A 25394-nucleotide genomic window follows, 5' to 3' on the forward strand; every position below is an offset into this window, starting at 1 on the left:
TGAATGCTAATTCAAGTCACACAGGCTAAGTACAGATTGTACATTCAGATGGAATATAATTTCTGAGGCCAGGGAACTTGATTTCTTGCCACTGCCGTTGAGGAAAGGTCCTTTCAAGGGATTTCTGCCAATTTGATGCGAAGCTGCCAGACACTGTAGTGTGATCCTAGACCAAGTCCTTTAAGTCACAGCTTCTTGCATCTGTTGAAATGTTCAATTAGTAACTTCGGTTTATTTAAAAAAAATTATTTTGGGATATTCTTTATGTTTTTCTGAATATCTTAACTAAGGCCCCAAATCCCTAGATGCCTATCACCCAACTTAAAAAATAAAACATAGCATAATTGGAGCCCCTGATTACATCATTCTGTTCCCCCCACTGAATTTTTTATTTTTTAAAGATTTTATTTATTTATTTGAGAGAGAGACAGAGATAGCAAAAGAGAGCACAAATGAGAAGGAGAGGGAGAAGCAGGCTCCCTACTGAGCAGGGAGCCTGATGCAGGGCTCGATCCCAGCCCTGAAATCCTGACCTGAACCAAAGGCAGACCTTAACCAGCTGAGCCACCCAGGTGCCCCTAGTTTAATTATCTAAAATCATTAAATTGTTCAGTTTTTTTTTTTTTTTAATTTATTTATTAATGAGAGACACAGAGAGAGAGAGAGAGGCAGAGACAGAGGCAGAAGGAGAAGCAGGCTCCATGCAGGGAGCCCGATGTGGGACTTGATCCCAGGACCGTGGGATCATGCCCTGGGCTGAAGGCAGGTGTTCAGCTGCTGAGCCACCCAGGTGTCCCTAAACTGTTCACATTTTAATTGAACATTGCTATTCTAAATACTTGGAATGCATATTTTTCTCAGCATAGGAAAAAAAAAAGATACACACATGCATGAACACTCTGAGGGATGATGTAAGTAGTAATGCTACTAGTAGTATAGGTTCATAGCCCATGTCTGTAGTATTGAGATCAGAGAAAGTTCTTTAAGCTTTTTTTTTTTTTTTTTTTTTGTATTTAGTCTGGTGGCAAAACCTGATCTGAGCCAATGTCTTTTACTAGTTTTTAAATCCCAGTTAGTGTGCATATTCATAAATTTTGCCATAGAAAATGTTATGTATTTGAATATGAGGTGATGCCCCAGATATAGAGGAGGTTAAATAAAATACGGGATATATGTATACCATGTTACTTTTTGAAACTCTTTGAAGAGTTTGAATCCTGAAGTTCACCCCTCTCCAGAGGATCTGAGTAAGAGATGTGGTCCTCTAGTGTCTGTGCATTGACAGCTAACAGCTGCTGTGTTCCTGTGCTAGGCACTGTACCAGGCTCCACGTTACTATTCCATCCTTGTATTTTTGCTGTAATGTGTGTACCTTTTACCAGTGGACAAACCAGCAGACACATGTAGGCTTTAAAGAATAGTATATTTTCTTACATGAATGAAATTAGAAGACTGTGATGTCCTTCATGGTTTTAGGAACGATTTATTTTTATTTTAGAGAGAAATGGAGAAAAAGCACGCATGTGTGGCAGGGGGTGGAGGTGGGGTAGAGACAGAGGGAGAGAGAGAATCTCAAGCAGACTTCCTGTTGAGCACAGAGTCCTAGTCGGGGCTGGATCCTGTGACCCTGAGACCACCAGCTGAAATCAAGAGTTGGCTGCTTAACAGACTGAGCCACCCACGTTCTCCCCCCTCCCCCATGACATTAGGAAATACGAGAACTTTCAAAAATCATATGTGAACCAGAGGCCACCCTCTCTGGGGTATTAAGGTAGATGTATTTTATGAGATAGTGGCAAAAAACTTACATACTTGGTATTCCTCACAGAGTTTTGCATTTATGATTGCTCGATTTGTGACAGTCATACCATGTGGTTATAAACAGTGATCATGTAAGGTTAGTGGTGTGACTTTTTGCTCGTGAAGCAGCTAGAAGAAACTGAAAGGATTGCTGCATTAAGAAATTTGAGAACATCTCTTCTGTTTTCAAATGATGTATTTAAGAAACGTCACCATTTTCTCAAATACTGTTTTCTCACAAGTGTAGAGTTTCTCTCGTTCTGCCTTTGGTGAGAAAATATCCATGAAGTTTTGTTGATGGCTTATATTTTGCTCATTTTTTTTGTACTCTTTTTTTCCCCCTTAAGTGAAAAATAGCTTTATTTTCTCTAATGATAAAAGCAATATAAATTTGTTATGAAAATATAACAAAGAGAAGCATCCATAATTCCAAGACCCAGGTATCTTAATTGAATAACTTAACCCTTTATGAGAAGGCATATTCTTTCGTTATTTTTTTTCCCTCCAACCATTTACATTTGCTTGGAAACTTCTGTGTTTCATACTAATAATGAGAAGAAAATAAAGGCATTTTTTTTTTTTCTGAAACAAATTCTTTTTAACATATCTCCCCCCTCCTTTTTCCCCTTTTTCCTTTCCCTTCTGAAATTGCTGCCAGCCACCAGGGCGCCTTTGGAAAACTGCCCTGGCTGCTCAAAGTCAGGCCTTCACAACAAGGTTTAGGCGGTGGTGGCTGCCAGGAGCAACAATCCTGGAGTCTCTGGGCGCCAACCCAGCCAGCTCCTAGGACCACTGCTGCCAGCAGCCACAGGACGCTGGCTTGCTGGCCCTTTCCTTCCCTCAGCTGCACTAAGGACCCGAGGCTGTCGTTTCCAGGAGACCTACTGGCCAGATGTGCACACAGTTCTTCATTTTCTCTCTGGAGAGTCTCTGCCAGAGCTGTGCCAAAACCTCACATAAGCCGGATCTAAATCCTACACGACCTTTTCTTGGCAATGCCCCTCTTTAAATGGCTCTACTCACAGTGGCCATAGCAGTGTTCTAAAAAAGAGAGAGAATCCCTTCCCCTGTGCTGTAGCTGAACCTTACCCATCCTCTTAATCTTTCTGCCTTTGGTTGATGCAGTAGACCAGTTTCTCTACCCCGAGCTAACTTTGCTTTGTAGTTTGTTCTGGTTCCTCTTGCGGGTCCAGTTGGAACAGGGCCACTGTGTATGACTATGCAGAGTCAAGCCTGGTGGGGCATGTAGTACTGTGGATATTAATGTTCTTGGGGGTATAGGCTGCATAGCTACATGTAGAGGCCCTGAGTCTGGAAGCAAGGGGGAAGAAGAGGGAGAGAGGAAGGATAGCTGCATCCCTCCTAATTCCTGTTTCCTGAGAGCTGGGATCTTGTCTTTGTGTCTATTTGTGGATTTCTAGCACCTCAGCCAGGCCCTCACACAGTATTTACTGAATGAATGATTTAGTACTGAAGGCCAGAAACATTGCTGGGGATACAGTGAGGAAGGAGATTGACCAGACTCTTTTCCTCGCGGAGTCTTCTGGTGGGGAGATAGACAGTAACATGTAAACAACCAACATGAGAATTTCAGATAGCGACAAGTGAAGGAAAGGATGGGGTGATGCAAGAGCTGGGGGTGGGGTCAGGGAGTACTCCTTTGGTGAGGATGCTTGGAGAAGGCCCCTTGTAGGAGGTGACATTTGCACAGAGTCCTGAATGCTGAGAAGTATACTGGAAGTGCAAAGACTCAGAGTTCTAGAAATGGAAGGCAGGCTGGTGTGTGGCTTGGGGGATTCGAGCGAGAAGGGGAAGGTAGGAGGTGAGGGTGAAGTGAGGGATAGGGGCTGCATGATACAGAGCTGTGAGTGGGTAAAGTTGGGGTTTATTCTCAGTGCAATTAGTATGTTGAAATGCCTGCAGGTCCCTAAGTCTATTTATCCTTAAATGTAGAATTACCTACTGAAACTCCCAGATTATATCCCACTTGTGACCTTATCTCTGGTCCAGGTGAAATAATGAAGTGGCACATTTTAATCCCCCCCCCCCCCGCTTTTTTTTTATTGCTGTGGGCAAGTAAGGAAATGGCAGGAGAGGGAGGATGTGTAATCTCAGTAGGGTGGCGGCCAGTGAGTAACAGGGAAGAGCAATGGAACAGGGAGATGCAGAGAAAGGAAGCTAATTTTATTGAATATGTCAAGCCCTGTACTTGATGCCTGACTCATATTATTTCATTTAATCCTCATAGCAGCCTGTGGTAGGCAGAATGATATTCCTTTCCACCCCATTCTCCGACATGTCTGTGTGCCAGTCCCTGGAGCATGGGAACACATTACATTACGTGGCAGAAGGGACTTTGCATGCATGGTTAACTTAAGGATCTTGCAATGGGGAGATTAGCCAGCATAACGGGTCCTGTCTAATAACAGGGTCCTTGTAAGAAGGAGATAAGAGAGTCAGAGTGAAAAAAGTGAAGGCCATGTGATGCTGGAAGCTGAGCGAGGAAGAGTATTGTCATGGGGGACCACAAGCCAACAAATGAGGAAGCCACCCCTCCAAGATGGAAGAGGGAAAGCAGCTGATTCTTCCCCTTGACCTTGAGAAAGAACCAGCCCTCCCTTCCCTTCGTTTTAGTTCAGTGACACTGATTCTGGACCTTGGAGCTCCAGAACTGGAAGAGGATATGTTTGCGTTGTTTTAAGCCACCGCGTTTGTAGTTGTTTATTAGAGCAGCAAGAGAAGAGTAATACTCACCTGGATGACGGAAGTGTGACTACGCTCGTTCACAGAAAGGAAGCTGAAGCTCAGGGAGGCCACAGAGTTCAGCTGGAGCTGGGTTTTCTTTCTTTTTTTTTTTTTTTGTCTGACCATAAGGTCACAGTTTTTCTGTTGCATCAGGCTGCTTTCAGAAGTGTGTGTGGTGTGCATGTGTACACGTATGTATGTATGTGCAAAGAACTCCTTGGAGCAAGGGGGAGAGGAAGTGGGTGACTCAGGTATTGGGGAGAAGGACTTAGGGTCTGTGGGCAGGAAAGGACTTTCCTAGGAGTCATCTAGCTGAGGTGAGTCCTGTGTGCACAGTACAACTCGACTTCTCCACCTCCCCCACCCCCCAAGGCCTACTTCAGCACCTTTGCCAACTCTGTGCCTGGGGGAGCAGATTTCACGCAGCCAAGCAAGTAGGGAAGAGAGGAAGAATCCAGGTTGTCCAAATTGGAGAAGAGATGTTTCTGGTGGATTAAAATGGAACTCTGAAAGCATTTTCCCATGGAAACATTGCCATAGGATTGTTACCTTATGTCAGGAGTACCTTGTTTAAAGTTTATTGTGAATTGAATAAACTTGTTGGTTACCATGAGCCTGTAACTACTATTTATAATAGTATTTCTATAGGAAAATACATTCTTAATTTCCCAGAAGTGAATTGTAAAGGAACTTTTGAAATGCAAAATTTTGTTTGGGGACCACCAGTGATCTGGTTTTTGCCTAGAATATTTGTAGTTAGAAGTATTAACATGTTCTGGATGTGACTTTTCCAAAGTTCTGTGGACCTTTTTGTAGTATCAGAATGTGCTTAGATTAAATGTTGATAGTATTTGAGCTAAGTGGATTGCGGTAGGGATGAGAGAGGTTTTTTTTTTTTTTTTTTTTTTTTTTTTTTTTTTACATGTATAAGTTTTGATTGTATGTGTGGGAGTGTGTGTCCTAGTGTGTCTCCTTGGCTTCTCCAGCTTAGGTCATTTCTTTGTACTGAGTTTATCTTATAGTTCTCTACTCTAAGCCTGATTATTAGGTGCTAACCTATCTGTTGTTCCATTTACAAATCTTGTTTTAGTTTGCCTCCACTCTGTCAAGTTATTTCCCTTGATTTCTTTTCAGCTAATACTGAAGGTTCTTCCAAATCCCATTTTTCTCGCTTGCAGTCAGCAATTGGAGTGGGGAGGTTAAAGAAAGAAGAAAAAGGTGTAGCTTTAGGAATATTTTGCATCATGTGAAGTTTCTTGGCTTTATAATTCCAATGAAAAGAGAAAATACTCTGTGGTATCCCAAACAGTTTTCCTACTCTACCTGTTTCCTATAGGATTTGGCCTAGGAAACATGCTGCATATCAGTGTGTATACATCCAGGTGAAGATTTTTACAGTAAAGTTGAACATTACTTAGGATTAGATTGTTAAATTTGCAGATGGAAAGTCATATACATTAAAATTGCCCTTAAAAATTCTTAAATTCTGCTTACACAGTAGAATGTATACAGTTTTGTGTATATATACATTGTATAAGTTTTAGTTGGTAATCCTAATTGAGACCAGTCAGACCAGCTGACTTTCCTTTTGTTTCAGACAGAAACAAAAGGAAAGTGTATGTGTAGATGTTCAAACCATTGACATTCAAACTATTTTGCTTGTTAAAAAATGATTAAAGAAGACAAATTATTAGTGTGCATGGGTGGCTCAGATGGTTAAACATCTGCCTTCAGCTCAGGTCATGATCTCTAGGTTCTGGGGTCGAGCCCTGCTCCCAGCTCAGTGGGGAGTCTGCTCCCTCCACCTCTCCCTGCCTGTTGGTTCTCTCTCTCTCTCTCTGTCTAAAGAATAAATAAAATCTTAAAAAAAAAAAAAAAGACAATTTTCAGTAATACAGACTTTTATTTAATACTTCAGGAAGCAAACAGTCTCCGCTGGAGGTTTGCAAAATGGGGCCAAAAGCAGAAAGCTTTTATAGGATAAAGAATAAAGAACAAGGAGGAGAAAGATAGGAAATATCTGATTGGCTATGCAGTCCACCCTGTTTTGGGTGAGAGGGAACAAGGAAAGACTTCTGGGGCCCATGGTTGGCTTGGCCTCTGGAGATTGGCTGACTGGATGTAGTGCATTTCTGGTCAAGCAGAAATATATAGGGATACAAAAGTTATCTAAGTTTCTGTTTGCTAACATGGCAGGAGTACTTCCATCTTACAGTCTAGAAATTTATTTAAACATGCTGTTAATAACTTAAAAATTTCTATGAGTAAATGGGGAAGAGATAAATGTCCCCACTTGCTTGCATGAGTTTATTCTGTTGGTTTTTCCTTTTTTTATGATGAACTTTTATAGCTCTAATATATATTGATCACTTTGCTGTAAGGAATTCAATGAGATAATTTATGCGAAAGCTTCCTACAGGGCCTGGCAAGCAATAGGTGTTTAACAAACATTTGCTGGATTTGAATTGAAATGTCACAGGTAATATTATGGCCCACTGGTCATATGGTTCCTTTGTTTTGGGCTTTTGTGGGAAGTTAGATTTTTCAATGATGAAATGGGAAGTAGCAATTATTCTTTCTTTTCTGGGTGTTCTTAGGATGAATTGAGTGATGTTATTGATATTAAGGACCCAGATTTCACTCCTGCAGCTGAACGAAGGCAGAAACGCTTGGCTGCTGAGCTGGCCAAATTTGATCCTGATCATTATCTGTGAGTATTGAGTTTTTTAAGGATTAAATAATTGACTTGACATTGATTTGAAAGTTTTTTGAGTGTCTTTTTAACCATGCTAAGCATGTGGTTTGGGATTCTAGAAATTAGTGATGGTTCAGAACCTTAAATGACAATTTGAATTAACCTATAAACTTAGGCCTCTTTGATTTTTGTAAGATGTTTCTCAATAGGTCACTCCAACAGAGGAGAACTCTTAATGTACTTCTTTAAATTTTGTCTCGCCAGGCTTAAAAGTAGAACACCACATTCATGAGAATAATTTTAGTTCTTTTCAGTAGACTTTTTGTTGTAATTAACAGTATATGTAAATGAAAAGATGTTTCAGTTTCTTTAAGAGTTTGACTCTACATGTACTGCACTTCTTGGCTGATGCAGAGTTTTCCCAACACTTGATCTGCGAGCACTTGTACTTGAGGATCTGAGTCTAATTACAAATACTTATTCGTTGTGGTAGGGTATAAATAAAATCTAATTTTGAGTTTTGCTGTATTTCCTGTCTGCTTTAATTGTGTCTTTCACCATAATGTGTCTCTATCAGGCTTGTATTTGCCTAACAAACTTATCTAGTTAATGAATAGGTAAATAATCACTCGAGACACTGATGTCTCTCATTGGCCACGATAGTAGCATTTTTTCCGAGTAAGGGATTGTCACCTGGCCTCTGTGGATGCTAGCTCGTATCTCTTAGGATGTGAGTCATATGTTGATGTTGCCTCAATTATTCTTCTTCCCAAGCTCTGGGCCAGCAATTTCTAAACTTGTTATATGTGCTGCTATAATCATCATTTCCCCTTATATTTGTATGGTGCTTTTAGTTTATCAAGCACTCTCAAGTGATTATTTAAATCACTTTTCACAACAGTTAGGGAAAGAAGGTTAAAGGACTTGCCCAAGGTCATACCACTACTAAGTGGCTCTGTCAGAACTTGAAAAACGTCTTTCCGTTTGTCATTTTGTATTTCCTTTTTATGTACATTATTTCAGTTTAACTGCTGTTGCACTTGTGATTAACATTCTATCTCCTATGACACAGTGGGAGACTAATTGGAATGGCAGAAATATATCTTGTGATGTGCAAATGCACTGAGTGATGTGTAGTGATAAATGGTCAAACTATTCAATGTCCTGGGGGGAGCTGGGTAAGAGCAGGGTATATTATATTTTGGAGGACATCTGAGATATTCAGCTCCATTTACATTGCCATTTCTAATTACCTTTATCTCTCTAATTGTAGTTTTAAAGGTCCACTGAAGAGTAATTTGAAGAAACCTATTTAAAATCATGCTGAATATTTAAAGTGGGAAATTTCATTGTCAGCAAATTTCTCCGGCCGGCATGAAAACAGAATGAGCTTCACAAGACTAAAATTTCAAGTGGGAGGGAGCTTAATTAGAAGAACTGCCTATCTCTTCTCTTCTAAAACTGGAAGAATAACTGTATGGCCTGAGAGAATTAGGAAATTGGAATTTATACTTAACAGTGTGATATTATATGCAGTCCTTATTTTTCTCCACTTCTGTGTCTCTTTATCCAGAGCTCATTTTCTTTCACAGTATGCATGAACTGTTCTTTCCATTTCTCAAGGAACGGTTCTTACACGAGTGGTTTAAATTTAGTCATGGGCAGGTCGGAGAGTGGGAGCCATGAGGTAAAGGTTCTTTGTGACTTTTCTGGTAGGGTGGGACTTTGGCTAATTGTAATTTTTGTGTTACTTCTTACTCATTATTTATATTAGCTGAGTGCCTCACCTAAATATGTTAATAATAAATGAAGTGCAAGTAAAATTCCTTTAAATTTTCAATTAATTTTTTTTTTAGCTCAGTGCTTTTTAAATTGTTCTTATTGGTTAATACAGTGGAAGAAAAGGTTTACTTCAGTTTTTACCTACCTTCTAGACAATACGTTGAATATTTTATATTACGCATTTATGTATGTAAATGCAATGTACATGTGTAATGCATAACATATGTTAGTGTGTAATATACTTTTCAAGTTGTTTCACTTGTCTTTACTGGGTCATGGTGTCTCTTCATGGTGTCATGTTTTTTGGGAGCTTAGGGAAAACCAATTTTAAATCCATCCCAAGGCAGAATACAGTAAGGTAAATTCATCATATAGAAAAATTCATACATTTCAAAGGCACATATAAATGATTTAGGATGATCATTATTTTAAAAATCTTTGGTTGTAAATTCTAGGTGCCATCGTGTGATGTTTTACCCCCTGCTGTGTGTTTTGCAGCCCAGCATAATACTAGTCATATAACAGATGGTCCATAAACACATATTGTTTTTGATATCTATTTTTCACCATTCGTAACTCCTTTTGGATATTATTTTTACACTACAGTTTGTCGAAGGCATTTTGAAACATTCTTTAATAGACATTCCTGTTCTATTATAGCCAAGTTTTCATATTTCTTTTGCTAGAATGTTTTTTTTTTTTCCTTCCCCAGACATATTGTATTTTAATTGTTGGCATATCTTTCACCTTAACCAGTTCATAAAATTTGCCTATTTCCTTCTTTTGGAGAGAATAGAATTTAGTCAGCATTCTAAATATCGGTGAGATAAGAAAAGGTACAAAAATGATCAGTACATTTGGGGTGCCATTTTATTTTATTTAAAAAAAATTTTTTTTTTGTATTTATTTATGATAGTCACATACAGAGAGAGAGAGAGAGAGGCAGAGACACAGGCAGAGGGAGAAGCAGGCTCTATGCACCGGGAGCCCGACGTGGGATTTGATCCTGGGTCTCCAAGATCGCGCCCTGGGCCAAAGGCAGGCGCTAAACCGCTGCGCCACCCAGGGATCCCTGGGGTGCCATTTTAAATTGTAACTTTTCAGTACTATAGATTCACTGAAGAGCTTGGTATACTGATTAGGCTTTTGAATTGATTGAGGAATCTCAAGACTGTAAGTAGTAATGATGAGGCTAGGAAGAGGGTCACCTGCTTCTGACATGTCTCTTTATTCAAAATGCCAAGCTTAGGAAAAAGCATTAGAGTAAAATTTCATCTGTTCATTTTTTCACGAGTGCACTTACTTATTCAACAGATACTTGTTTGGATGAGCTGCATTCCAGGTAGTGTCGCATACACTGAGGATTAGCATGACTACAACAAGGTCACTGCCCTCATGGGGACAATACTTTGATGGTGACAAGTGCTCTGAAGAAAAGCCACATTGTTAAGAGTTTGGAGAGCTGTTAAGGTTTTGGAGAACGACTGTTTGATGATTCTGCTATTGTAACATGTCCAAAATTGAATTCATCGTTTCTACCTGGAGAGTCTTCCTGAATTTTCTCTTTACGAAGTGTACCATTTTTCATGCCAGTCACCCAAGGTAGAAGCCTAGGATTTATCTTTGACTGCTTTCTTACCCCACGCTTCTAATCTATCCTAAAGTGGTACCATTTATCTCTTTCCTATTTCCTTCACTCAGTCTCTTTCTGGTCCTTGTATGTGTCTGCCTTAGTGCAGCAGTCTATTGACTTTGTATTTGGTATCTTTTTCTCCAGCCTGGACCTCTGCAACTCTGTCAGTCATATAAAACCACCAGTATAATGTCTTAAGTACTGAAAATGAACATCTGCTTAAAACCTTACTTCGTCTCCATTGTCTGAGGCATAAGCTTTACCTCCTTGGAATGGCATAGAAAGTACTCTACGATCTGGACTGTACCTGCCTCTGGAGCTTCTCTTTTGCCTCTCTGCCCACATTTTACACTGCAGCAGTAAAGAATTTTAGTATTTCTCCACCTGTATGTACTATACTGCTTCTTGCACACTTTTTATTCGTGATACTCCCTTGATAGCTGTTTTATCCCTTGCCCTACCTTGCTTGAATAACTTTGACTTCTCTTTTAAGATTGAGCTCCTGTTGTCATCTCCTGGCACCCTCTTTCCCAGACAGGCAGAGGAAGCCCTCCTCGGTGCTCCCAAGTTACAGCTCATCTTGATTGTATAGTGTTCTGTGTTTGTATACATTCCCATTAAGTTGTGGGCCAGGAGTGCCTTACTTCTCTTCATCTCCCTGATGCTGCTTGTGTACAGGGCACTCAGTAAATGCTCGTTGAACGAATGACACTTAAAAAACTTGAAAATAAATTTATTTTGTAAAGTGGAACGTTCGATCAACCAGATTTTGTTCACGAAACTCTTAAACCAGGAACAGTATAAAGAATAAACCATCACATTTTAAACTATTGGGACTATATTGTGAGATTTCACTCAAAGGAGTTATTTACACATTTTGAATTTTTTGGAAGGAGGGCATGGAGGCAGTAGAGATATTTTACAAAGTCGTGTTTGTTGTTTTCTTCCCCATCACTTTTCTCTAAGGGAAACCTAGCCTCTTTTCAGATGGGCTCTTCCACTTTGCCTTAAATGTTGTCAGTGCTCCAGTGTCTGGAGTCCTTTTTTACTCACTCTGCAAGTTCTTGCTGGGCAATTCTGTGTTCTATCTTGGCCTCTGTCACTGTCCAAATGCTCATGATTCGCATGTGTGTCTCTTGGGCATCAGATTTGTATGGCTAACTGCCTATTGCTCTAGTCTCTGTATGTCCTACAAGGACCTCTCAAACTCGGCCTGTTCCAAGTGAAAGTCATTATATCTCCAGTCATCTCTATGTTCCTGTCTCATCAGAGGGCACTGTTGTTTACTGAATTGTCCAGGCCAGAATGCTGGGCATAAACCCTGATTTCTGTCTCCCTTTACTCCTGCATCCTAAGGATTCTAACTTCTGGCTGTAGGTTGGCTCCATCCACTTAGCTCCTTGTCCGTTGCTGCTACCCTCTTCTAGGCCTGCATGATTTCTGTGCCTTGGGGCTTGTTCCTTTAGACCTTTTTCCAGACTGCAGTGAGAGTGATACTCCAAGACATAGCAATGTCAGACGATGCAAAAGCTTTTAAGTGTTCAGTTATTTGGGGGGATAAAAGTCCTCTAGGATTTTTTGATGTGGTTGTTAACAATGTTGTTGTTAACTGTAGCATAATATTTTCAGCTGTTCTCAAATTTTTTCCCCCTTAAATATGCTTTCTTGTTTCCCAGCCTTTGCTAACTATTCCTTCAGGTCAGAGTATTTTCTCCCACCCTTCTTAGTCTAGTTAACTGTTAATTATCATTCAGCTATTGGCTTAGATAGTTTTTTTCTCCAGAGACAACCTTCCTATTGTCCCAGTTTCACTTTGCTGTAGTTGCTTGTACTATTAAATCATAGCAATTACCTAGCACTTGTGATTTTTGGACTCTCCCACGATGCTGTAAGTTTCGTAAGGATGATGACTGCCTATGTCCTGTCAGTGGCATAATCCCACTGCCCAAAATGAAGTTGGAACAGGGCAGAGAGTCAGTACTTTTTGTTGACTTATTTAGCATTTTAGCCATTTTTTGGTATTATATTCTTGAAATCTCTCTCGTGCATATGACAAAATTGATATTGAGAATTACCATTTCAAGATCATTGCTATTCAGTTTTGTCCATTATGTACTTTTACTTCCTTAAGCATAAAAATGAAATGTTTATACTGGTTAATAGCTTGGATTCTGGAATAAGACTTAATTGGGTCCAGATCCTGGCCATACTTCTTACTGGTTCTTTGACTTTGGCCATGATACACATTTTCTGACGCTGAGTTTCCACTCACATAAAATGGGAGTGTTAATAGTTCTTGTGCCCCTGGGGGTGGTGTAAGGATTCAAGAAAATAATGGGTGAAAACCATTTAGTGCAGTGCTTGGCACATATGAAGAATTCTGTGGGTTACCTGTGATACTTCTTTTTAGAAAGATTTCACTGTCTCAGTTGAAAGAAAAAATATTTCAGTTGATAAAACTTTCAGCCAGAAGATCAGTTTATGAAATCATCCAATTTCTTGAGTTTCTAATTAGCTGAACTATAAATAATTTTTTCACCAAGAGTTAATACTTTTTGTCACTCTCTTCCATTGAATACCAGTTTTCAACTTTGAATGCAGGGTCGTATAATTGTGAATGGATGACCTCCAGGAGTATATTTTGAATATAACAGTTATTTTTCAAGATAAAACTGAGAAAGTAGAGGCCCCTGGGTGACTCAGTTGGTTACGTGTCTGCCTTTGGCTTTGGTTGCCCTCCCAGCGTCTTAGGATCGAGTCCTGCATTAGGCTCCCCGCTCAAGCTGGGAGTCTGTTTCTCCCTCTGCCCCTCGCCTCTGCTCATGCTCTCTCTCTTGTTCTCTCTCTCTCTCAATTAAAAAAATTTTTTTTAAAATGAGAAAGTAAAGTACAGAAAAATTTTCTGTTCTTTTTCTTGCTTTTTTCTTTTTCAATAATTTTAAGCAGGGCAGTCCCAGTGGCTCAGCGGTTTAGTGCCACCTTCAGCCCAGGGCGTGATCCTGGAGATCCAGGATCGAGTCCCACATCGGGCTCCCTGGATGGAGCCTGCTTCTTCCTCTGCCTGTGTCTCTGCCTCTCTCTCTCTCTCTGTGTTTCTCATGAATAAATAAATAAAATCTTAAAAAATAATTTTAAGCAAAGACTAAAATTACTAAGATTAGCAGAGCCGTGTCAGAGAAATTGTATCTTGGTGAAAAATATGAAAGCAAGTGCCAAAAAATGTGTATGTGTGTTTATGTGTAGCCTTTTTGTGGGTAGCAGTATCCTGTATTTCCTATTGATATGTTTATTTTTCTTTGCTTGGTGGAGTTAAAATTTTTTGTTTTCTTCGTTGTAACTTTACCTAAATAAGTGGTACTTACAAATCTAGCATAAGTTCTCCAGTCCATTGTATGTTCAGATTTGCTTCATCCCATGCCACTGCAGTACAGAGGATGGGCTTTCAGGGGAGGACTGGCACCTTGCTTCAGAACAGAGCAGAAGTATCAGATATCCCTTTAGTCAGATGCATGGCTTTCATTTTATGATGACTAGTGACCACAGAGAAAGTAAATATGGTGCTTGTTTCATTGATCTGTACTTTGAATTAATAACCTATATTTCTAGTACAAATGTGATGAGTTAAGATAAAATTTAAAAAGGTGAAAACCAGCTCAGTTCTATGTAACAAGTTTATTCACTGTTTTCTTTCTAGAGCTGACTTTTTTGAAGATGAGGCCGTTGAACAGGTTTTGAAGTATAATCCTTGGTGGACTGATACATATACAGAAATGATGGTCTCTTTGGGAAAGAGTCAGGAGCAAGAAAATCATGCTGCATTAGGTAAGAAACTCAAAATTAGGCTCATTTGTTTACCGTCTTCCTTGTTCTTAAGTACACAATTCTAATTGCCTCAGAGGGAAGATACTATTTTGGTTTGCTAATTTTGGAAATGGAGTCTTTACCCCGGACTGGAAAATGCTATTCAGTGATTAGAATTGTCTTGGAACAGTCTTTTGAAGTATGTTTTGGTTTTGAATCATTGAGTTCCTTTTTAAAATTTTTATTTTTTAAGTAAATTTAGGGACATGAGCACACAAGACATTTGTAGCAGTTGAGTAATCTGCTTGAAAGATCCGAACATTTAGGGGTACCTGGGTGGCTCAGTCAGTTGAGCATATGACTCTTGGTTTAGGCCCAGGTCATGATCCCATGGGTTGTGGGATGGAGCCCCCATGGCTGGCTCTGTGCTCAGCAGGGAGTCTGCTTGGGGATTCTCTTCCTCTGCCCCTTCCCCAACTTGCATGTGTGTGTGTGCGCACGCATGTACATGCATACTCTCTCACTCTCAAATAAAGAAACCTTAAAAAGATTTGAACATTCCTCTCTGGTAAGGGCATTTGAGTATTATTAATGGTGGAAAAGATCTAGTTTTCATTCCCTTTAGGCTGTTGAATGAATTTGATATGTCCTCCCCAGTTTTTTCAGAATGTTAATTCTGTACATTAGAATTTTAACAGTTTTGGATAGATCAAAAATAGAAGGCTCGTGCTCAGTCATACTGATTTGACTTTTATTTCTGTATTAAAAATGGAATTTCAGGAGCGCCTGGGTGGCTCAGTGGTTGAGCATCTGCCTTTGGCTCAGGTCCTGGGATTGAGTCTCGCATCAGGCTTACCACAGGGAGCCTGCCTCTCCCTCTGCCTATGTCTCTGCTTCTCATGAATAAATAAAATCTTTAAATAAAAAAAATGAAATTTCAGTGTTTAAATGAAAGGAATACACAACCATATATATGAATTGGAATATAGAATCTCCTCACTCCAAACTCCCCTTTCTGAAAGTACTCACTGTTAACAATGTTGGGGTGTTTTTACTGCATATACCCACATCTCGATATTTGCTGTGAGAAGTTTATACAGTCTCCTGTGCAGTCTGTTCTTCCCTTGCTTTCTCCAGTTTGTATTCTTTGTTGTTCATCTTCCATATCCGCACTTAGGGTTTTTACCTGAGGTTTAGTGTCTACCTCGTGTACTGTTGTATATACAAATGAACATTTGGGCTCATGACTACTGGTGGACATTTAGGTCATTTACAGTTTTCTGTAGTGGTGTTCTTTGGCCACTCCGCCTGAAGTAGCTATAGGTCTGTTGCAGAACAGTTTTTGATTCTCTGTGTAGTAAGGCAGTAGCCTGTTGTTTGCCCTGTTTTTGTTGTCTGATGTAGTGCCTGCTATATACTAAGTATGCAGTGAATATTTAGAGAATAAATAAATATTGCTGTCGATATTTTCGTAGTTAAGTTTTATTAAGAGCTTATATGATTTCTTCCAGATTGAAAAATTGCTACTTTAATCTTTGATAATTGACTCTACTGCAGAAGAGAAAGTCATTTATAAATAATGACTCATTACATTGTTTTCAACAAATCCTTGGTTTTATGTTTGATTTCAGTTTAAGAATCTTTCAGAGACTTCCCACATTATATTGACAAATTTTCGGGTATAAGATTGCTAAAACAATATAGTTCATTATCTATGTCATGTAGATCTGTTTGGAAAGCTTGCTCACTCTGGAGTCATTGAGGTTATCTAGTGGTCTGAATAAGTTTCCCCAATTTTAGCGCAGTATTTTGATGAGGTGGTGTGCAGTTAAGTTTTCTGTCCACAAGGGTGAGCTAGTTGCCCTAAAAATCAAGAAAAGGCATTCCAGTTGGTTCAAATTCTAACTTGCTCTACTTTGCTCAGTTGTGGCTTGTTCTAGGTCCTATTTTCTATGAGAGTGAGCCTTTGTGTTAGGTTGGTTTTCTGTGTGTAGTTGTAAAAGAAGAGTAAGCCAATTCATCTGCCCTCCCGTCCCTTCATCTTCATCCAACCCAGGGCATATATCTATCCACTAACCTAGTGTGGAGATTCATTTTAAATATCACCTTTAAAAATACCAAGGACATGTGATTATTTTTTTTTTAATTTTTATTTATTTATGATAGTCACAGAGAGAGAGAGAGAGAGAGAGAGAGGCAGAGACATAGGCAGAGGGAGAAGCAGGCTCCATGCACTGGGAGCCTGATGTGGGATTCGATCCCGGGTCTCCAGGATCACGCCCTAGGCCAAAGGCAGGCGCCAAACCACTGCACCACCCAGGGATCCCCCAAGGACATGTGATTAAAGGTAGAAGAAGTTGAGCGCTGTGTTGTACAGAAAGTACATTTTCCATGTGTGCCAAGTATAGGGTTAAGGATGGGATAGAACTAAAGCTGGGGCTCAGGCATCAATGCCTTGCTGCACCACAGGCTAGTGGTGTGATCTGGCATCTTTGCTGGGTGGCTGCCAAAATTCTATACCTGCCTACCTCCTAGAATTGTCTTGATGATTGAATGAAATGACGTACTTAAAATCCCTAGCATGTCGTAAATGTTAGAGATTATTATTGTAGAGTAAAATCAATGACAGGAGAGCCAGGAATTGAATGGCTTCTCTGTGAAATTAAAATTTTTGTACATTTATAAAGCTTTTGTTAATGAGATTTTTCTTCCTGCCTGCCTTTTTTTTTTTTTTCATTTCTTTTCTTTTCCCTTGTTCAAGTATTTGAGACACCTGGAATTGGGAAAATAAGTTAAAGTGTGTTGAAACCAGATTACAATATGGGAGAAAGGAATCAGCCAAGAAATAAACCTTGAAGTCCTGAGCCTACTCAGGGAGTGTGCTACTGCTGTATTTTCCCTTTCATTTCCTCTTTGTTCTTTGCCTCCTGAGTCTCCTTCCTTTTTCTTGGCATTGCAGTGGGGTGTTTTCTGTTTTATGCTCCCTCATCAGCCGTTGCCAGGCAGATACAACAGCGCAGGTGAGGGCTTACCTTTGATTCCTCTTGGTCATAAAATAGTAAGCTAGATTGTTTTGAATTCCAGGTAAGGCTTGGATGGTGAACTTTGTTCCCTGCCTTTGCCTGGATGGTGATTCCTGTCACTTTCGTTGTAGCCCTGAGTTACAACATGGAGACTTTTATTAACATCTTCAGCAATGATCCCAGTCTTCCTCCCTAAAGGCTTTTAAATGGAAGTGTTAAAATGCTGTGCTCCCCCTGAGCTCTGGTTTCATGAGGATGGACTCACCACATTTCCCATGTTGTCTTTCAGTGGTTAATCTCAGCCCGAGAGTCTTGGCACGTGGTTTCTTGGTGTGACACCACATAACATTTTTAGTCAATGAACTTCCTAGCAGGGACATCCTGTTTGGCACCAGTGAGTTCTTCAGTGTTTGTAGAGCTAACTGTCAGTGTCAGCTTTGAAAGTTGTAGCACTCAGGGCTACCCATTTAGGCTAGAGGTTTGAATGCAGCACATTTTCTTTGGGTTCCCTTGATCTGTTTCCAGAAAGTATACAATACAATCAACAGATTAGCATTCCTCTGAGAGGAGCCAGTTCGGGGATTATTTCACTGTTGACCCATGGAAGACAGATATTTGGGAGGGGGATTAAGAGAGAAGGGATGATATAAAAGTAACAGAAATAGAAAATATTATAAGTGAAGTAAGAAGGTCACTTTCCCTTTTGAAGGAAGCCCCTTTACAGTCAGTCGTCAGACATATTGATTGGGGTCTTTTTTTTTTTTTTTTTTTTTTTGATTGGGGTCTTTAATGTTGGGAGGTGGCCCTGGGCCTTTTGCATCCTGATAGGGCACCAGTTTCTTCCCCAAATGATTTGAGCTTTCAGCTGCCTTTGTTTGACTGTAGATTATTTATAGAAGTATAATTAACTGAAATGTTGTGAACTATATAGCAGAGCTGCTTTGTAGTGTAGCTAAGTCATACGAATGCTTGACAAATGTTACTCATGGTGGCAATCATCCAAGTATTGTTGGCACTGCCTCTGTAGTTCTTCCCATTGCTGCTGCTGGTTAGACCTGATTGTGTGCAAACCTTCCCAAGTTCCTCTTTGGCTGATAGGATTTACAACTCCAATAAAAAAAGGCCTTGGGGAGCCCAGACTTTTGGTGGTTTCTCTAGTGATTTCCTATTTTGTTGATATTATTATTTATTATCTCTGTTTTCTGTGCTCGAATTTCAGAATTTAGATATATCTGTATATTATTAATGAACTATTTAGGGCAAAATGGGACTGGAAACACTTGGAAAAAGGTGGTTTGTTGTAAGGAAAGGCTAGGGGGTACCTGGCATCCAAGAATTCAGAAGAGCACATTCAAGTAGGCTTTTCTTATATTTACAGTCAGGACAATGACCTGTATTATGCCAAAGCCCTTACTTGTGGGTAATGGAGCATCAGAACCTATAGTTCCCAGGTCAGCCTTTACAAATTATGAAGCATATATGCAGGGATGACTATTTAAGAATGAAGGAGTAAACATTTAGATGAGTTAATGTGTTACTAAATGGTTCTGGGCATGCTTACCTTATGATTTAGAATTATCTGGAAGCAGAAGTCCTTATTAGTCAACTAGGTTAAAGGCTTTTCTCAAGTGAGAATATCATCATGAACACTTGGCATTTTCTTATTAGCTAAAGTAATGAACGTCTCAAAAACTATGCCTAGGTAAATACTGCCTTAAACCTTATGAAATACTAAGGGACTAAAATACTTTGTTAGGTATACTTTCTTCATGGAGTGAGTATGTTCCTTCTTACATTTTCCTTATATCAGATTGCTTTAATTGAACTGAGAGCTTTTGTTTAAATTAAGGGATCTTCATGAGCCCTTTAATTTTGTCTTATTAATTTTGTTTCCAAATGTTAGTCTTTAAAAAATGTTTCACCTGAACCTACCTGCATTAAGTTTAAAAGTATACACATTTCTGGGGCACCTGGGTGGCTCAGTTGGTTAAGTGTCCAGTTCTTTATTTCAGCTCAGGTCATGAGATTGAGCCTGGCATCTGACTCCACACTAGGTGAGCCTACTTGAGATTCTCCCTCTCTCTCCACCTGGCCCCTCTCTCTCCCTCTTAAAAAAAAAAAAAAAAAAAATATATATATATATATATATATATACACACACACAGAGACACATTTTTTATGGCCAGCAAATGAAGTAAATGCATTTTCATAGTTATTTGTCATTTATGTAAGCAATGCTTGTGCAAATATATTTCTTTGTTCTTCTCGTACTTTTTAATCATAAAATCTCTAACATCATTGAAAAAATTATTAAATGAATATATTTCAAGACCTGTTTTTTTTGCACTAAGTAAATTTTAATGAGTAAAGGAATATTGCTTCTAGTAATTTCCAATGACTGTATTTAAGATTCTTTTCCCCAGAGGATAGATGGTAAAAACTGCTGGAAGGAAGCCTTTAAACAAAAAGAAGCTGTGGTAAAGTGAAGTCTCCTAAGAGAAGACTGAAGTGGGTTAGGGGAACTCTGTGAGAAGGGGCCAGCATGTGTCAGTAATCATAGTCTCTCTTGACTTTTACTCAGTTGTGAGGAGCAGAAGGGCAGTTTTTGTTGAGCAGAGATAGAAAGGGATGGTAGCTAGGTATCAAGAGGGTGATCTGGGAATACTGAAAAGGCAATGTAGGGGTGCCTAGCTGGCTCTGTTGGTAGAGTGTGTGATTGTTGATCCCAGGATGATGAGTTCAAGCCCTATGTTGGGCATGAAGCCTACTTAAAATTAAAAAAAAAAAAAAAAGGTGATTTAATAATTTTTTATCTAAATGTTAGCTTCACAGACAGCCAGGTGTCTTTTATTAGTCCTCCTCCCTTAAGAGGGTTCCTGAATTGGAGCTGGGTATAGGAGTGATTGCCCTGGGTGACTACCTTTTCTCTCCTCCTTTGCCACTGGGTGTAGTTACGTGACTGAGTCCTGGATGATGGGAAATGAGTGGCAGTGCTATGTGCACTGGACTATTTAGAAAGCAGATGCTTGCCATCCCATTCTGCTTTCCCATTGGTTAGAAAATGGTAAAAACCTGCAGCAGCTTTCTTCAATGCATAGATGGAAGTCATGTAATGGAGATGCTGTTCACCAGTCCTGGATCATTCACTCAGAATAGTAGCGTGGGAGAAAAACTTCTTATATAAGCCACTGTATTTTGGGATCTTTTGGTTAGCAGTTTAGCCTGTCCTTACCTAAATATAATGGGCAATTCTAAACCCTGGAGAAAGAACCTTTTAAAGTTATTTGGAAAGGAGGTTGATAGGAAGCACTGGAACTGAAATCCAGATGCTCCTCTTTATTGGGCTTAAAAACTTTCTTAAGTGCATTTGAAGATGATTGATGCGGCATGGAAGGAAAATTAAGGATTACTTTGCAAAGTAAGAGAGAGAGATAACACTTTATTTAGAGGTAACTTAAAATACCTAGATGGTTGAGTTTCTTTGGAAATCGCTCTAAGACAAATAGTAGGCCATGTTTTACTCGCACTGGCCAGGAACTGAGTACTTGTGTGTGGTTAGCTGTTACTCTTTCCATAAATCTTGCTTTAAGACCAGATGTATTTTACTTTGCAGGTATGGTAATAACTGATAATGCTTATATTTTAATGTGAAAAAATAGATAACTTGATAGCTTACCTGTATTATAGACATCAAAGGAAACTTAGAAGGAACTTTAGTCTCACACTTGCTTACCTTACTAATGTTGACCTAAAGTTTTTCTTTTTTTCTTATTAGCATTTATTAAGGACTTTAGTTTTTTTGGTCCGGGTAGCCAAACATTGGTTAAGAGGGTATGTGAAAAGAAATATTTTCTCTCTCCTCTCAATAGCTTACTGGAAATGGGTGGAAATGTTGTATTTACAATCACAAAAGTTGAAAATGCTTGGAAGTAATTTTTAGCAAGAAAAGCAAGATACTGTTTTACAAAGTTGGTGGTTCAGTACAGTGGGAAAAGATGGATTACTGACCAGACTGTGTTGGCACAATTAACTATTCATCTGGAATTAACCGAAATCTTAAAATATGAAAAAAGTAACTTCCAGATGGATTAAAGACTTATTATATTTTTAAAAGGAAATCATAAATTTTAAGAAAAGCTGAGAGGCTTTCATGTACAATTCAGGGGTTGGGGAAGCCTTATTGAAGGCTGTAAATCCAGAATCTGGTTTTTTTTTTTTTTTTTTAAAGATGCACATATTTAGCTACACAAAAAATAAATAATTCATTGGCAAAAGATCTCACAAAGTCATTGGGAGAATGCAATAGATTTGGAGGTGTGATGAGGGTCATATCTATGATTATGAGTTCTTAAATTTGACAAGCCATCAAATAGAAAAAAATGGGCAAAACACATTTAAATGGTTCATTCACAGGTTGCCAACACATCTATAAAGTAATGCTCAAAGTTCAGCAGTTAGAAAAATACTAACTGCAGTAACAGTGATAGATAAATCACTGTATGAGGTTTTTCTTGCTGTGTAACAAGTTACCACAAATTAGAAACTCTTCTAATTTTACTCAGTTTCCATGGCTTAGGACTTGGGCTTGCTTACTTAGCTCAGTCTTTGCTCAGGATCTTATAAGGCTATAGATAAATTTGGGTATCTTCTCTCTCTCTCTCTCTCTCTCTCTCTCTCTCTCTTTTTAAAATATGTTTTGGTAGCTATGTTCTTTTCTGGAGTAAGGGTCCTTTTCCAGGCTCATATAATAGTTGGGAGACTTCAATTCCTGTGGCTGTAGAACTGAGGTCCCCATGTCCTTGCTGACTGTCAGCTGGGTGCCACTCTTCGATCTCAGAGCACCACCCCCGTCCAGTTTCCTGCCACACAGCCCTCTTACATCATGGCATCGTATTTCTTCAAAACCATCGGCAAGCCTCTGGCTCCAGTCTGCTCTTAATGAGACATAATCATGACAGTGACTATCCCATCACCATTGCCATATTCTCTTTGATAGAAGCAAGTCACAGGTTCTGCCCACATTCAAGCGATGGGACTCAGTGGGTCTCATCTTAGAATTTTTCCTACCACGGATACTTCCTATCTGTTAAAATGGAAATGAGTAGGAGAAGCTCTTACATTTATTGCTGAGTGTGAGGGATGTGTGTAGGAAAGAGAACTTGTGTCCATGACCATTAAAAAGAAGGAGATTTGTAGTCTTTAAATGAAGTATTTTTAAAAAACAGATGCACTTTTTAGCTCAGTGAATCTACTCTTGGGAATTTACTATCAGAAATAAAGCTTCCAGTATCCAGGGACATGTGCTACAGACATTTATGCAGTGTCATTAACAGGGGCAGAGAACTGGAAGCATAGTGGATGCCCATCAGTAGGGGGAGTGGTTGGATAGAACATACTACACCATGGAATATTCTACTCCTTTACAAAAATTAGCTAAGTGCCAATTGACTTGGAGAGATTTGCCAGAAATACTGAGTGAGGTAGGCTAGATGGAGAAAAATAATTGAATTCTTTGGCGGGGTGCATGGGGGGGGGGGAGATATAAATTCCCTTGATATGTTTTTGTGTCTGTATAGCATTATATAATAGAGAAAATATGAAATGATATATACTAGGTTATTAGTGTGGGCAAGGCTGACAGTGAAGATGGAAACAGGGTGACAAGCCAAAAAAGAAAAGACACTGTCGAAAAGAACCATCTTCCCTCTTCAAATATGTGTGATGTAACACTTTGTTCCTGTGTATAAAGAATATCAATAAGTACTTTGCCCTTAACGTTGACTATAATGTGGGAATATTCCTATTTCTTTGTTTAGAACTTTCAAAATGGATAATGGGTATTTATGGAGTGCTTTATTTAGCTATTATTTTTTCTGTTCTTATACTGTCTTTTTATTTTAAAGTAAATAGCTCCAGGATTTAGATGACTTGAATACAGGAGAGTATAGCCAAAAGCGGGATCCTAGAAATAAGGAATAGATATTTAGACATTTCTCCTTTACTTAGATCTACTTAGGGTTTGAGCAGATACACAGCCCTTAATAAAACTGTAAAGTCTAATTTAAAAGTTCTCTCTATATTCAGAGTTAAACAACTTTTCAGTTTCTATAATCGAAGTTCTAATTTTGACAAATCCTTCACACTGGGGGTTTTACAAAACTGAATGGAACATTTAATTTTGAAATGCATTTTTCCCCCTAGTATCTTTTTCTGAAGAAGAGAAATACCAGCTGCGAAAATTTGTCAATAAATCTTACCTACTGGACAAGAGAGCTCATCGCCAAGTATACTATGGTTTGATTGATATCTTGCTGGCATATTGCTATGAAACTTGTGTCACTGAAGGAGAGAGGAATGTAAGTGCATGTATGTCTATGCATGTTGGCTTAAGTGACCAGACTAAATAAACTGTGAGGCATCACTCCTCCTGTCGAGAGTAGGAGCCATTGTGATTAGTAATTCAGGGGATGCTCCTGGCAGAGCTGCATATGTGTGTCGGTGGTGAGTACCAATGTGAACGCATAATGCTTGCTTGATCTTTTTTCTTCTCTCTGGGTATCAGTGTCTACCAAGTAGAGCGAGGCAAGAAAGCTGAGGGTAGAGAAAGATTATCTCTTGGGAGGTGGCTTGTCCAAAGAAAAGAGCTGTTTCCACATGACACTTGACATTGACAAGAGGTAAACTTTACCATACCTGTTTATAGCCTCTGTCCAAGCTGTCCCATTAGCAGACATAAGGTATAGCATTTTACAAAAAAAGGGAATCTGAGCATTTATCCACAGATGTCCTTTAATTTATGTGGTAGATTTGCTTCTGAGAAAATTCTGTGTAAATCACATTTTTGAAAACTTGAATCACGTCTTTTTTGCTATCAAAAAAAATCTTGTAAAAAGTAAAACCTTTTATGAAGTACATTATTTCTTAAATGATCTTTTTAAAAATAATATAAAATTTGTTCTCTCTCTTCTTAATCCACATTTGATTTGTAAATGAAGAGCTAAACTTCCCCCTTACCTGTATCAGTGATTGTATGATTAAAAAAGGTTGGAAAGCCAAAAAAAAGTCTTTCCAGTTAATGTGTCCCTGCAGCTGTTTATAATTGTACTTGCTCAAGGGTTATTTTCCAGCTGAGCATATGCTTTCCTTTTTACAAATTACACAGATAATTCATATCAGCATAAAAGGAAAAATATACATATGAAGAAAATAATTAAAATTTCCTGTAATCTCAGCCAATCAGAAATAACTAGTGTTACAAGGAGATACCTCCCTTCCAGTTTTTTATTGTGTACTTGTGTGTATGTGTATTTAAATTGGGTCATGATGTATATTATTTAATCTGCTTTTCTCAACATCATAGCATTAGTGTATAGGATTAGAATTTGATATGTGCCAAATTTTCTGTTGTTATTATTCTGAAAACTTCAAAGGTGACTCTTGAGATTTGCATTTGACTCCAAAATGAATATTAATGAATGTATCAAGGGCATAATATAGCTGGAAATGTTTTTTGTTTCCACTCATCTTTTAAGGATACTATAATTGAAAAAAAAATGTTCTTTGACAAAGAAAGTACTTCACATTATTGCTTAAGGAGATGAGTGAGAGTGTTCAGTTATGCTCGATAAAATTTGCCATTTTTGATTCTTTTATTCTCATATTTGACATCATGAAGTCTTGCAACTTCAAGACCTTCTCTAGAATGTACTTAACTCTCTCATAAGCATTTTCTGAAAGGCCACGTTCTTGAGCAGCTTTTTAAGTGCCTCAGTCAGCACTTGAGCATTATCTTTGAGTCCTTTGGCAGATTATTTATAGAATGTTTGGGAGGCAAGTAACTTAGTTGAGAAGGACAGAAATTGAGCAAGCCTTGCTTTGCTTTAATTTTTAGTTTCAAAGCCCCTGCTTATTTGCT

The 25394-nt window shown here is 38.8% G+C and overlaps 1 protein-coding gene across 2 annotated transcripts in view; it reads left to right on the top strand.

The window, feature by feature from the left end:
• The window catches only part of SHQ1 (SHQ1, H/ACA ribonucleoprotein assembly factor), a 101180-nt gene that overhangs the window by 10081 nt on the left and 65705 nt on the right, over window positions 1–25394 (top strand). For both annotated transcript variants that reach the window (XM_025984750.2, XM_072720429.1), the window contains 3 exons: window positions 7143–7255; window positions 14350–14477; window positions 23681–23835. In XM_025984750.2, coding sequence (XP_025840535.2) covers window positions 7143–7255; window positions 14350–14477; window positions 23681–23835 — 396 coding nt within the window. The remainder of the gene's footprint in view (window positions 1–7142; window positions 7256–14349; window positions 14478–23680; window positions 23836–25394) is intronic.

The sequence above is a fragment of the Vulpes vulpes genome, chromosome 9 (assembly GCF_048418805.1).
Source record: "Vulpes vulpes isolate BD-2025 chromosome 9, VulVul3, whole genome shotgun sequence".
In the NCBI taxonomy this organism is placed as follows: Eukaryota; Metazoa; Chordata; class Mammalia; order Carnivora; family Canidae; genus Vulpes; species Vulpes vulpes.